We start from the raw sequence: 13,935 nt of genomic DNA on the forward strand, positions 1-13,935 counted from the left end.
TTCTTTGGAAAACCTGACGAATCCAAGGGGAAACCCTTGGAAGTACCAACATGGGGGGGGGTGTCTCCTATAAAATGACCTGACCAGAACCTTCTAAAGCAGTAAATGATCATAAGAATCACCGGGGGAAATTTGAAATGCCCTCCTGTACCCTTTCCTGTCCCCAAATGGTCACATCAGGATTACTTTCTTTTTATTTTTTTATTTTTATTTTTTTTTAAGATTTATTTATTTGAGAGAGAGAAGAAAATAGCACAAGCAGGGGAGGAGCAGAGAGAGAGACGCCTTGAGCAGACTACCTGCTGAATGGGGAGCCTGATGGATGCAAGGTCCGATCCCAGGACACAGATCATGACCTGAGCCGAAATTAGGAGTCAGAGGCTTAACTGACTGAACCACCCAGGTGCCCCCATATCAGAATTTCTGAGGATGGGGTCACATCATTAGTGTCCACAGCGTCCCAAGTGGTTGTGGCATGTGGCCGGGCTGAGAAGCATTGTGTGAGGGGAAGCCCATGGTTGGCACGTCCCACCACCTGCACTGAGTTTCTTTTTTTCTTTTTTTTTTTTTTTTTAAAGATTTCATTTTATTTATTTGACGGAGCGAGATCACAAGCAGGCAGAGAGGCAGGCAGGGAGAGAGAGGAGGAAGCAGGCTCCCTGCTGAGCAGAGAGCCCGATGCGGGACTCGATCCCAGGACCCTGAGATCATGACCCGAGCCGAAGGCAGCGGCTTAACCCACTGAGCCACCCAGGCGCCCCTGCACTGAGTTTCTAATCAGCTTTTTAGTGACTCGTCTGAACTGTGAATGGGCAGCCAAAGCTGACCAGACATGCAAGAAAACCTTCTGACTTGGAAAAGGCCTAAATGATAAGAAAAGGTGGAGACTATGCAAAAATAAATAAATAAATAAAATAATCTATCTTCAGTATCTTCAGAGAAATGAGAAGTTATTCCACTGGTGAAATGAGAATAAGATGAAATTTTAAAAATTTGGAAGTCAGGACATCTTGGTGGCTCAGTCAGTTAAACGTCTGCTTTCAGCTCAGGTCATAATCCCAGGGTCCTGGGATCAAACCCCGCATCGGGCTCTCTGCTCAGCTTAGTGGGGAGTCTGCTCCTTCCTCTCCCTCTGCCCCTTCCCCAACTTGTGCTCTGGTCTTCTCTGTCTCTCTCATATAAATAAGTAAAATCTTGGGAAAAAAAAAAAAAAAAAACCTCAGAAGGCTGAGGTTGGCTGGCCCAGTTGGTTAAGCATCTGCCTTTGGCTCAAGTCATGATCCTGAGGTCATGGAATCAAGCCTCCTGTCGGGCTTCCCTGCTCAGCAGAGAGTCTGCTCCTCCCTTCCCCTATGCCCCCTACCCCCTACCTTCCTGTTCTCACTCTTTCTCTCAAATAAAAAAAAAATCTTAAAAAAAATTCAGAAGACAGAAGAGCCCTTGGGTATCAAAACATAACAGTAGAATTATTACTGTGAAAAGTTTTTGAAGAGAAAAGGAAAAAAGGGTAGAAAGAAAAATTCTCAATAAAACATTAAAAGGTAAAGCTAAGGAAATCTCCCAGAACATTGACAAAAAAAGTCAAAGGGAGAAAAAAAGGAAAGTCACAGAGATGGAAAAGATAAGAAAATAAGAGGAATAGACAGGAGGCCCAGCATTCCAACATTAAGCATTGCAGAAAGAGAACAGGGAAAACAGAAGAGAGAAATCATCAAAGACACAACTTCCTAAAATTTCCCAGAAATGACAAACATGAGTCCTCTGATTGCAAGGGGCCAGCCGATGCCTGGCACAAGGGATAAACATAGATCCATGCTACCATCCAGCATGGTGAAGTTTCAGAACTACAGGGAAACTTCCAGAGAGAAACCAGGTTTCATACTTAGGATTGAGAGTCAGAAGGCACCTGAGCTCTCATCACAACACTGGAATCCACTGGACGTCACAGCTGTGAGCAATGTGATCTCTCGGCTCACACTCCTGGTCTGTAAAATGGGCACAGTGGGGGCGCCTGGGTGGCTCAGTGGGTTGGGCTGCTGCCTTCGGCTCGGGTCATGATCTCAGGGTCCTGGGATCGAGCCCCACATCGGGCTTTCTGCTCTGCAGGGAGCCTGCTTCCCTCTCTCTCTCTCTCTCTCTCTGTCTGCCTGCCTCTCTGCCTACTTGTGATCTCTGTCTGTCAAATAAATAAATAAAATCTTTAAAAAAGAAAAGAAAAGAAATGTAAAATGGGCACAGTGTTGTGTAAGCCAAGTTTCTGCAGGCGTCTCTAGAGGTGACCCGATTTCTTCTCACCTGCACTGGTCAGGGCTGACCTCCACCCCGCTACGTGCCCTTGGGGTCTCCTGCAGCTCTCAAGATGCTGAAGGTTTGCTCTAGCCTGCTGGGAAGCAGAGAGAGAGCCCCCCTGCCCTTCGTCTTTCGTGTCTGCACCGTTAGAGGGGTTACCTGGAGTGCTAATTGTACCCTTGCTTGTGGTTTGTGATGAAACAGTTCGTGGGAGTTTCCTGGGGCTGCTACAACAATGACCACAAACGTGGTGGTTTCAGACAATAGAAATGTATTTGCTTACAGTTCCGGAGGCCAGAAGTCAGAAATTATGGTGTCAGCAAGGCCCGACTCCCTCTGAAGGCACTGGGGGTGGGTCCTCCCTGCCTCTTCCAGCTTCTGTGCCTCTGGGTAACACTTGGCATTCCCTGGCTTGTGGGCACATCTCTCCAATCCCTGACTCCATCTTCCCCATGGCTTTCTTCTCCCTGCATGTCTCCGTGTCCCCTGTTGTCATGAAGGACATCAGACACTGGATTTAAGGCTCGTCTGAATCCAGAATGACCTCATCTTCAGTAATTACATCTGCTAAGACCCTATTATGGATTCCCTATTATGGAATGGGATGGGAGGAACAGTCCAGCAGGAGCTGGGCCAGGTTGCAAATCTGAGGGACAGTCACCATGCTTTCCTCAGAATCCCCACCCTCTGTCTCAGTCAAACTTGCTGGGTTAACCAACCAGTTCCTCCTTCAAAATATGATTGCCCCTGCACTTGTCCTCCCTGGCCCCTGCCTTGGGGTCATAAATATGTCCATCACATATTTTAGCTTTAAGGCCAAGCCAGAATCTCTACTATGTATGTAGGTGGAAAGAGCTATACACTCATAAGCATTACATCGAATATTACTTATTCTGCTTATTAAAAGCAACCAAGAGCTTAAGTATTTCATACACATCTTGCCTCTTATAATTCCCAAATGCATTCATTCAATAGGCATTATCGAGCTGTGCACCAGGCATGACAGGATTTGGAATTTATATAAATGGCTAGATCAAAGACTCCTGGGTTGTAGCAAAGCCTGCCAGGGATTTTGATGATCTTCCCTAATCAGCCTCTTTTACTTTGCCTCAGTACAGGATTCTCTGTGAGTGTGGAGACAGCTGCCTAAGACCAGTGACCAGCTCCTGGATGGAGAGGAAAAGGATGTGGGTCTATTCCTACAGACTCACCCTTACCAGGCAAGAGAAGAAGGACTCAAAGCTTGCTCACTGCAGCCTGATTGGATGAGAGCAGGAAACACCCCCCTCCCCACCGCTGCCTTACCATGGGTGGTTCTCCACAATGATTGCCTACCCGACTGCCAGAAATAACGTAGGCACTGCTGAGACCTCCGCCACCTGCTTGACGAGAATGGTCAGAGCTCCCTCCATGTGCTGTTTGTCTCGAAGCTGGTCATGTCATGACCATGTGTGACTTGTGATAGCTTGGAGCCGAAGCCCTCACAGGTCAGGTGAACTAGTATGTCGGGGAGGGAAAGGGTGATGTGATGAGGCTGGTAACACTTGCTGAAAACTTTGGTGAAGTTTGTGCAGACCCTATCTGATTCACGCTGTGTTGGGTGGAAGTTCTGCACACATCACAGATGGAGAGAAAACCTTACAGATCTGGCAGCCATCTGGTTGGATGGATGGAGAAAGCAGTTGCACCGGTCCCATATATCCTGAGTAACAGGCAACTCCATGATTTTGGAGGGTTAAGGAGAAGGGACCCAGGGCTTGCCAGCGACTCCCTTCCAGGTCTTGGCATTAGGAGAAAGGAGTTAACCTTTTTGTGGCATTCTTCCTCACGTATGGTGATTCCATTTTCTTAACTCATTGCCTTCCCCAGTATCTTTTCCAGCTAGTAGCCTCTTGAAGTCACAGAGAGTGTGTCACTGGACACCCAGGACCCAATGCTCAGTGCTGGGCACATTATCCCTGATCCCAAGGGTTTATGGAATGACTTCCACCCTAACCTAGAGATTAAGGAGGGCCTGGTGGGTTACAGCCTTCATCAACAGGGAATGCTGTCCATCTGCTTCCAGGAGACATATGGGAAAGGAGGGAGGTCGGCATGATCTAAAATCATGCTCTAAAAATCTGACATAACTAATTAATTTACAAATGCCAAAGTCACCACAAGTGGTGGGTGGACTGAAAGATTATGGGAGGAAAGGAAAAGCACAGATAGATCTTTCCAATTATTGGAGGAAACCAGCAAGTGGGGAGTTCAGGGTTGCATTAAATGGGGGAATGTAAATTGTCAGCAGCTTCTCTAAGGGCTTCTGGCTCAGGTTGGTGGGTTAGCATGTGAGACACTGGGATATGTGAGGGTTAGAGTGGGTGGTGCCGAGGCTTCAGAGCACCGCGGCCTCTGGGGTCAGACCTGGTTTTGAATCTGAGCTCTGTCCCTAGACTTTGTGTGGATTTGGGCACATCACGCATCAGTCCCCAGTTTCACATCTCTAAAATAGGGGCAATCACATGTACCTCAGAGGGTTGTGGTAAGGACCGAATAGGTCACAAGTGAAAGCATCCAGTGGTTTCGGGCACTTACGACAAAGGTTCAGTCAGCGTAAGTTTACTATTATTATCTTTCTTACTGGCTTGTGCAGTGTACATGTTGGTTTCTTCATCTGTAAAAAACAGAATACATCAGAGTTGTTCAGCACATAGCTGATGATCTGTAAAGGTTTTATTTACAACTTTTTCTAACTTTTTGTTTGGAAACAGTTTTAGACTTAAAGTTGCAAAAATACCAGAGCATTCCCCTTCACTGTGCAGCAGGCTTCCCTGAATGTCAACGTTGTATGTTATCATAGTCCATTGACAAATCCAGGAAATTTACACCGACGAGAGGCTACTATTCAAGGCTACTATTCACTAAACTGCAGACCTCTTCGAATTCCCCCAAATGCTCTTCCTGTCCCAGTTTGTACAACAGGATCCCATGTTACGTGTAGTCCAATCTGTGACAGTTCTTCACTTTCTGTCTTTCGTGACCTTGACACTTTTGACGAGTACTGGCCAATTACTTGGAAGAAATATTTCTCAATTTGGGTTTGCCCGATGTTTTCTGGTGATTAGATCAAGGTTATGTTCTTTTGGCAGGAATACCAGTCCTGCTGTTGTGTTATTCTTGTTTTGTTTTTCTTTTATCTTTATCACGGTAAAATACACATAACATACAACTTACCACTTTAAACCATTTTAAAGGGTACAATTCAATGGCATTTAGTACATTCCCAGTGTTGTGTACCCACCACCTCCATCTAGTTCCATCACTCCCCAAAGCAGAGCCCCCAGGCCCAGACAATCACCTGTCTGCTTTCTGTCTATGGGTTTGCCTATTCTGGACAGTTCATCGAAATGAAATCATATAGTATGTGGTCTTTCCTGACTGGCTCCTTTTCACTTAGTATCATGTTTTCAGGTTTCATCTTTCTGGTTCCTTCGTGGATCAGTACTTCATTCCTTTTTATGGCCAAATAGTATTCCATTATGGGGAGAGTCCACATTTTATTTTATTTTCTAAATCACCTGTGAAACCTGGCATGGGCCCCGTGGCTGGGCCTGGAAAGTGAAGGGAGGAAGGAGGAGACCCTTATGACTGGCAGGAGGTACTAAGTATGCAGGAAAGGGCCGGGATTGGTGCACAAGGAAGTCTGGGACTGTATTGACAGGTTGCAGACAACGCTCAGGGAGGCTCCCGTGGGACTACTCTATGGAGAGCAGACTCCTGTGAAAGGTTCATTTGTGGAAAGGTGAAGGCAGTTGTGGCCGATGATCCAGGCACGGGAAAGGCAAGTCTCTGCGGCTGGAAGAGCCTGTGGGGGGGGCCCAGGCACCAGAGGCTGCGGCTTGGACTGCGGTGACTGGGAAGACCACGCTCAGGGAAGGGCTTGTGCCCCCGGGGCACGTACTCATTGCTTAGAGAGGAAGGGGTGCCTCTCTTTGGGCACATGCACCATAGTTGCAAACTTGCATGTATTAAGAAAAGGTGTGCTGACGGAGAGGAGAACGTTTTCGTTTCCTAAACGTCGCACCCCGGCTGCTCCTTAACTAGCAGGAGCCACTCGTTTTCCTCGAACGGGTCTGGGGACCCGAGCCCGGAGGAAAACGGGTCTCGCAGAACCCCGTCGCCTCCGCAGTCCCCTCAGCCCCACAGGTCCCGCAGTCCTGCAGTGCCTGCGGCGGGCCGCCCAGCACTGCACCGCCCCGGGGCAGCAGGCGGAGGACTGAGGGCGGAGCCGCAGCGTGCCCGCCCCGCCCCCGCCCTGCAGCCGCGCCGGCCCGGCGCGCGCACCGTGCGCGTGCCCGGGGCCAGGCGGCGGCGTGCGCGGGCCGCGCGTGCGCGCTGCGGCGGGGCGAGGGGCGGCGCGGGCGCGAGTCTGTCAGTGACAGCGGGAGGGGGAGGGGGCCGGAGATGGTGGCGGCCGCGGCGGCGGCGGCGGCGGCTCTTCCGACATGAGGCAGCGGCAGCGGGAGGCACGGCGGCGGCCGCGGCCGCGGCGGCGTCGCTAGCTCGGGAGGCCGCCCCGGGCGTGGGCGGGCGGGCGTCCCGGGTCGGCGTCGCGGGAGCTGGCTCTGCGGCAGCGCAGCGCAGGGCGGCCGGCTGAGGGGCCCGCGCCCGCCGCGCCCTGCGCTCGGCGCCCGGCGTCTCCCGGGGCGCTGGGCATCCCCGCCCCGCTGGGCCGGCCCCGGAGGCCGGGAGCAGGCCCCGCTAGACGCGCCGCGCCGACGGGGGCGACCGCGGCGTCGCGGGCTCCTCAGACTCGCGCCGGCGCCGGGGCCTCGCTGCAGCCCCTCACAGCCCGCCCGCAGCCTCCCGCGGGGCCGCCGGCCTTTGACGCAGGGGAGGCGCCGCTCCGCGCGGCATGAGGGGCCCGCCGCCGCCGGCGGGAGAGCCGCGCGGGCGAGAGTGGCTGGCGGCGTGAGAGGGCTCGGCTGGACTTGCCTCCGCAGCCGCGGCGGCCGGAGCAGGCGAGTGCGCGGGGTGGGCGGCGCGGGGGGCCGTGGGGGCGCCGCCGCCTCGCCGGCGCGGGATTGCCGGGTCCGTCCCGACTGCTGCGGGCGGCCCCGGGGCGGGACGGCGGAAGCCCGGCTTAGACGTTAGCCGCAGCTTTCGGGAGCGTGTGGTGCCTCCGCAAGTGGACCGCCCCGGCCGCCGCCGAGCGCACCCGTGGAGCTAGTGGCCTTCAGGAGCGTGCGCCTGTGTGGGAATCGGTGCCCGTGTAACTCAGGTCGTCTTCGCCGACAGGTACCAGAGCCCCCGGCCCGGAAGGTTCGGAGCGCTCGGCAACATGGCTTCCCCGCCCCACCAGCAGCTGCTACCGCACCACAGCACCGAGGTGAGTTGTGACTCCAGCGGAGACAGCAACAGCGTGAGGGTCAAAATCAACCCCAAGCAGCTGTCCTCCAACAGCCACCCCAAGCACTGCAAGTACAGCATCTCCTCCAGCTGTAGCAGCTCTGGGGACTCAGGGGGCGTCCCCCGGAGAGTGGGCGCTGGAGGCCGCCTGCGCAGGCAGAAGAAGCTGCCCCAGCTGTTCGAGAGGGCCTCCAGCCGGTGGTGGGACCCCAAGTTTGACTCGGTGAACCTGGAGGAGGCTTGCATGGAGCGCTGCTTCCCGCAGACCCAGCGCCGCTTCCGGTATGCGCTCTTCTACATTGGCTTCGCCTGCCTGCTGTGGAGCATCTATTTTGGCGTCCACATGCGGTCCAAACTGATGGTCATGGTAGCCCCAGCTCTGTGCTTCCTCGTCGTGTGTGTGGGCTTTTTTCTGTTTACCTTCACCAAGCTGTATGCCCGGCATTACGTGTGGACCTCTCTGGTTCTCACCCTCCTGGTGTTCGCCCTGACCCTGGCCGCCCAGTTTCAGGTTTTGACGCCTCTCTCAGGACGTGTTGACAGCTCCAATCGTACCCTCGCAGCCAAGCCCACAGACACTTGCTTATCTCAAGTGGGGAGCTTTTCCATGTGCATCGAAGTGCTCTTTTTGCTCTACACCGTCATGCACTTACCTTTGTACTTGAGCTTGTTTTTGGGAGTGGTCTATTCTGTTCTCTTTGAGACCTTTGGCTATCATTTTCGAGACAAAGACTGCTTCCCCCCACCTGGAGCATGGGCGCCGCACTGGGAGCTGCTGAGCCGAGCCCTGCTCCATATCTGCATTCACGCCATCGGGGTCCACCTATTTATCATGTCCCAGGTGAGATCCAGGAGCACCTTTCTCAAGGTGGGACAGTCAATTATGCATGGAAAGGATCTGGAAGTGGAAAAAGCCCTGAAAGAGAGGATGATTCATTCTGTGATGCCCAGGATCATAGCTGATGACCTGATGAAACAGGGGGATGAGGAGAGTGAGAATTCTGTCAAAAGGCACGCCACCTCCAGCCCCAAGAACAGGAAGAAAAAGTCTTCCATACAGAAAGCCCCCATAGCATTTCGCCCTTTCAAAATGCAGCAGATCGAAGAAGTCAGTATTCTATTTGCAGATATCGTGGGCTTCACCAAGATGAGTGCCAATAAGTCTGCACATGCCCTGGTGGGTCTCCTCAATGATCTGTTCGGTCGCTTCGACCGGTTGTGTGAAGAGACCAAGTGTGAGAAAATCAGTACCCTGGGAGACTGCTATTATTGCGTGGCGGGGTGTCCAGAGCCCCGGGCCGACCATGCCTACTGCTGCATTGAGATGGGCTTGGGTATGATCAGAGCGATCGAGCAGTTCTGCCAGGAGAAGAAAGAGATGGTGAACATGCGTGTCGGGGTTCACACGGGGACCGTCCTCTGTGGCATCTTGGGCATGAGGAGGTTCAAATTCGATGTGTGGTCCAACGATGTGAACTTGGCCAATCTCATGGAGCAGCTGGGAGTGGCGGGCAAGGTTCACATTTCCGAGGCCACAGCAAAATACCTAGATGATCGGTACGAAATGGAAGATGGGAAAGTTACTGAACGCCTTGGCCAGAGCGTGGTTGCTGACCAGTTGAAAGGTATGTGCGTTTTTTTGCCTCGCCATCTCCCTCCCCGGTCCTGTTTGTGTTGAGGAAAATAAAAACCAAACAATCTTTTTCTAGTGTCAGTATCTGGAGGCAGATCAGTTGTCTCAGGATACCTCAACATGGGGGCATCTCAGGGCTGATGAGACTTTGCCTCTGGTGAGTCAGATATCACAGATCTGTTCCCACTGTGACAGTGCTGACCTAGATGAGATCTTTAGGAGGAAGGAGAACTTTGGAAATGCATATCCTGCCAGTCAGCTGTTACTGTTTCTGAAATTCTGGGGGCAGGTCCGATGAATGTAGTGGGGTTGAGGGGGCATCAGAGCCTGTCAGCAGGCAGAACTTTGAAGTACTTTAACAGATTGTCTTTCTGTTTCATTTGGTTGCCCCTAAATCCCATCAAAACTTTTCTCCATGCCTTTTTCCAGAACTGTGAAGAATAAAACCTTTCTCGTCTTGAGGCCTCACTTTGCTGGAATAAGGAAGTTGCTTTAGCCCTGCAGGACTCTTGAGAATTAAATGGAATTATATACCCTCAGTACATACTGCCTTCTAGGTCTCTTTAGCTTTCAACTTTCATTTTTATTGTGATATTTCTCTTACCATATAGACTGCAGCATTTTACAAATCTACCCGGATCAGAGTTTAGACCCCCTATCCCCAACCCCTTGGATTTGTATCTGGTCTCTTGTCTCGGACTTAAGTTCTTACTGCTGTTCTTGATATTTTCACTGGGGTTCTTTTTTTTTTTTTTTTTTTTTTAATTTTCACAAAGGGCAAAAATTTCCGAGGCCTGGGAAGTGATGTAGAAGTAAGGGGGACCAAAAGTAAGGATTCTAAATTCCTAACCCCCATCCCACTCCCCTTTTTAAAAACAGTCCTTGTGTTTTACTAAAATCTTGCTTGGGGAGGGAACATTTTGGAAGTATGTAGAGAAAATAATATTGATTCTTAAAAGTCAAAATTTGTAAAGCTTGTTGTGTTTTGTGGTGCTCATGCGTTGCATGATGACACAGTGAAAAGCTCCAGGAAAGAGTTTGTCGTGGGAAGGAACAGCTTAAGTCAGAGATGAGAGCAGTAATAGTCTCAGTCAGAGACAGTAAGTGGTTGAGTGTGGGGGTCTGAATAGATTGTCAGGCTTGACATCATCCTATATACTCAACTGGTATTTTGTTTCTCTGCTTGTGATTAGAGTTCCCCATGTCATTTACTTTCTACTTGGTCATAGCACTTTTTCCTTCTCCTGACTTTTCTTTATTAATTTTGCTATGAGTTGAAGAATTTACAGGTGTAAGTAGAACACTACTGATACTTCCCTCTGTCTAGAGAGCTCTAAAAGATACTTTGAGGAGGTCAGAAACTACACCTTGCAGTTCACTTGAGAGGTTCTGCTGTGGTGATTGTCTTTCCCTGTAGGAGGGTGACTCTTGCTCTCAGAGTCGTCAGAGTCTACAGATGCCAGTGGCGTGTGGGGCGGATGTAATCCCTGCTTGACACTTTGGTATCTTTAAGATCTGAGTGTTGCAGGCTCTGTCCTCAGGGGTTGTGGGACAGATTCCAGAGAGCTGTGCTATATGACATTATGACAAGGGTAGCAGTTCTGTAAGTGGTAGTCTGAACAGTGTGTTTCTTGAATATCAAGAATAAAAACAGATGTAATCGTTAAATAGGTCTGGAAGGCGCCGAGTCTTTGAATCTTCCACAGTACCCATTCTTGTTAATTTATGGGTAATTTTATTTTTCAACTTCAAGTCAAGTGTCTCAAAGACAGTGAAAAAATATGCTAGAAGGGGGTCTATTGATTTTTTTAACTTCAAATAGTGTACATTTGGTAAATTAACTTTTTCTTTAAATTTGTGTATGCTGTATATTGAAGGGGGAAGTTTTACTAGATGGGAGGTAGGGAAAGGTGGAAGGCTCAACTAAAAAGGTGGTATTTTTATATGGTATTCCCTCCTTTAACTGTTTCCCTGAGACCATGATTTTTGCTTTATTCAGCTCATTTTGAAAACCTTTGTGGACAGGACTCCAGTAATATAGGATGTCTATACAACTTCCTGCCTCTGTTTGAAACTGCCCAGTTCTGTTCTGTCATTGTCCAAATCCACTAAATTGAGAAGATAGCACAGTTTGTAGAGAACCCTTTTTATATACGAGGTTAAGGTTATGTTTTTAAAATTTTCATACTTACCCAAAATACCATGATCACGAAGGTGGTTTTCACAGGGTAAGGCTTATCTGTTGTACTCCAGAGGTGCTGACCCTTGCGATTTCCCCGAATGCAGGAAACTCGACTTCATAATTGGGGGTGGTGGGGGACTGCATTTGCATTCTCCCCTGTTTTAAAAAAATAAGTAAGTAAAAACCCACAATTTCTTTTAGCCCATCTTGCGGTTTGTGGAGATACTTTCTCTCTACAATGTTGGGCATAGCCTTTACTATATATCCCCCTTTTTTTTTTTTTTTTTAAATTTTTTTTCTAAGATTTTATTTATTTATTTGAGAGAGAGACAGTGAGAGAGAACATGAGCAAGGAGAAGGTCAGAGAGAGAAGCAGACTCCGCATGGAGCTGGGAGCCCGATGCGGGACTCGATCCCGGGACTCCGGGATCATGACCTGAGCCGAAGGCAGTCGTCCAACCAACTGAGCCACCCAGGCGTCCCTATATCCCCTTTTCTGATAATGGGGTTAAAAATACCCAGTAGAGGACTCTGTAGATATGAGTACCAGTAGGCTGGGCGCTCCAGAACTAGCCTGGCAGCATGGAAAGTAGCTCCTGCTCTGTAACTTATCTGGAAAGGTTTGTGGAAGGCTGGACTTCCATTATTCCTGCACATTCACTCACTCATTGGAAATCTTTAGCATGTTCTTAACATGTGCTCCTTGCCGTAGATGAACTCGTGGAGTGCTGACAGTTCCTGACCTCAACAGGCTTACAGTTCTAACTGTGGTAGCATGTGTGAAGAGTCAGGAACCCTGTATGGGGGCTACATACTGAGGTGGATCTTGAGACCTGGTGGTGAGTCTTCAGGTAGATAAAAGAACATTCGGTACAGTGGATGTAGCATGAGCCAAGGCTCAGGGTTGTGTGTCCCTGTGGGCTGTAAGTAGTACTCCATTAGGGCAAGGAAGGGTGTGGATCATGCAGAAAGGAGTTTGTGTTTGATTCTGGACATAATGGGGAGCCGCTGATGGGCTTAGGCAGGAGGCTTAGGTGATATAATTTGCAAATTTAGAAGGCTTACTTTTTCAGTTCTGGGGAATGTAGGTTGGCAGGGAATGAGATGGGAGATTAGAGAGTTGTTTCCGTAAATCCCAGGCAGGGGTCATGGCAGCCTTAGCTGGGGTGTTGACAGTGACAGTGGAGGAGTGGAGCAGACAGGAGAACCAGTATGGATCGGGTAAGAAGTAGAGCCAGAATTAAGCAGACAACTTGGGGGTGAGAGGCTCGATTGTCTGAATGGGATATGGCCTTTCAAGGTTTCTGGAGTTGACACTGGAGACAGTTTGCAGTCAGGAATGAGTGAGACCTTTGAAGTTTCTGTGGCATGAATGGAGAATGCAGAATTGAGTTGAAGAATATGAAACAGTCCAGGAGCCCCTGGCTTGTTCATTCATTCATTCAACAAGTAATTTATTTTGTGCCGGGCAGAGTTCTAGGTGCTAGGGATACAGCAGTGAACAAAACAGACAAAAATTCCTGCTCTCGTGGCATGTCATTGTGCACTGAAATAAAGTTCTCAGACACCAATCTGAGCGGCGATGCAGGGCTGCCTCTCTGCAAGGGAGAGCAGCGGTGGTGTTCTGTTCTAATAGGGCAGTCAGTAAAGTCAGTGAAATATAAAATTTCTTCTGCATTAAGTTTTAAGGAGAAACAAAGCAAAAAGGAGGATATAGAGTGTGTGTGTGTGTATGCGTCTATGTGTGTTGGTGTGAAACTTTAGGTAGGGTGGTCAGACACTGAGGGAGAAGGTCGAAAGAATTTTCAGCACGAGGCTAGGACTTAGGAAATGATCCAAAAAGTAAGAGGCAATTATTATTAAAGGTAGGTAGAAATAGTGTGATATGAGTGATGGGAAGAAGCATCTTTTTACACCATTTAGGACAAACCACTGGGCCCAAAAGGATACTAGCTGTTCTGCTCTTCCTTGGGCCACAAGCCAAAAAGGTGAGGAGGATTGTCTGGAACTGGTTTTTTTTTTTTTTTTTTTTTTTTTCTTTTTTCCCTCCTGTTATAGATAGAGTCACAAAGACAGAAGGTGAAACTGTCAGCAGATATCTATAAATGTCTTATTTTCTCCTCTGAAATATTAGGAAGCTGCAGCAGGGTGCGCAGTCATTCCAAATCGACAGCAACAACTATGTCTTTATAAAGGGAATGTCTGGTAGCCATTGCCAACCTTTCAGGCTCATGAGCAACGGGGGGAAAGATCTGCTGATGTGCACTGGGCAGATAGTCACCCGCTGACCACAGCAACCAAGACCTTATCCAAGTGCTAGTAGGTGGCTACTTAGGAGAGGTCCTATCTGGCCCCCTTCTGGGGCCCTTCCTCAAACAGAAGGTGGGCTAGGGCACTCTGAATGTTAGCCTTGCCAGTGGCTGTCCCAAACTGGCAATCT

At 49.6% G+C, this 13,935-nt stretch overlaps 1 protein-coding gene and 1 pseudogene across 2 annotated transcripts in view; both read left to right on the plus strand.

Moving 5' to 3' along the window:
* The first annotated feature begins 3,424 nt into the window (after window positions 1–3,424).
* ADCY9 (adenylate cyclase 9) overlaps window positions 3,425–13,935 on the plus strand; it is a 116,208-nt gene continuing 105,697 nt past the window's right edge. The window contains exons 1-2 of one of the 2 annotated variants that reach the window (XM_059155344.1): window positions 3,425–3,776; window positions 7,570–9,305. In XM_059155344.1, coding sequence (XP_059011327.1) covers window positions 7,613–9,305 — 1,693 coding nt within the window. In that variant the 5' untranslated portion in view covers window positions 3,425–3,776; window positions 7,570–7,612. Of the gene's footprint in view, window positions 3,777–6,691; window positions 7,293–7,569; window positions 9,306–13,935 lie in introns of those variants that run through there. The other variant, XM_059155343.1, reaches the window with a different exon arrangement.
* Window positions 11,498–11,652, plus strand: LOC131820226 (U1 spliceosomal RNA; annotated as a pseudogene).

This window comes from Mustela lutreola, chromosome 17 (assembly GCF_030435805.1).
Source record: "Mustela lutreola isolate mMusLut2 chromosome 17, mMusLut2.pri, whole genome shotgun sequence".
In the NCBI taxonomy this organism is placed as follows: domain Eukaryota; kingdom Metazoa; phylum Chordata; class Mammalia; order Carnivora; family Mustelidae; genus Mustela; species Mustela lutreola.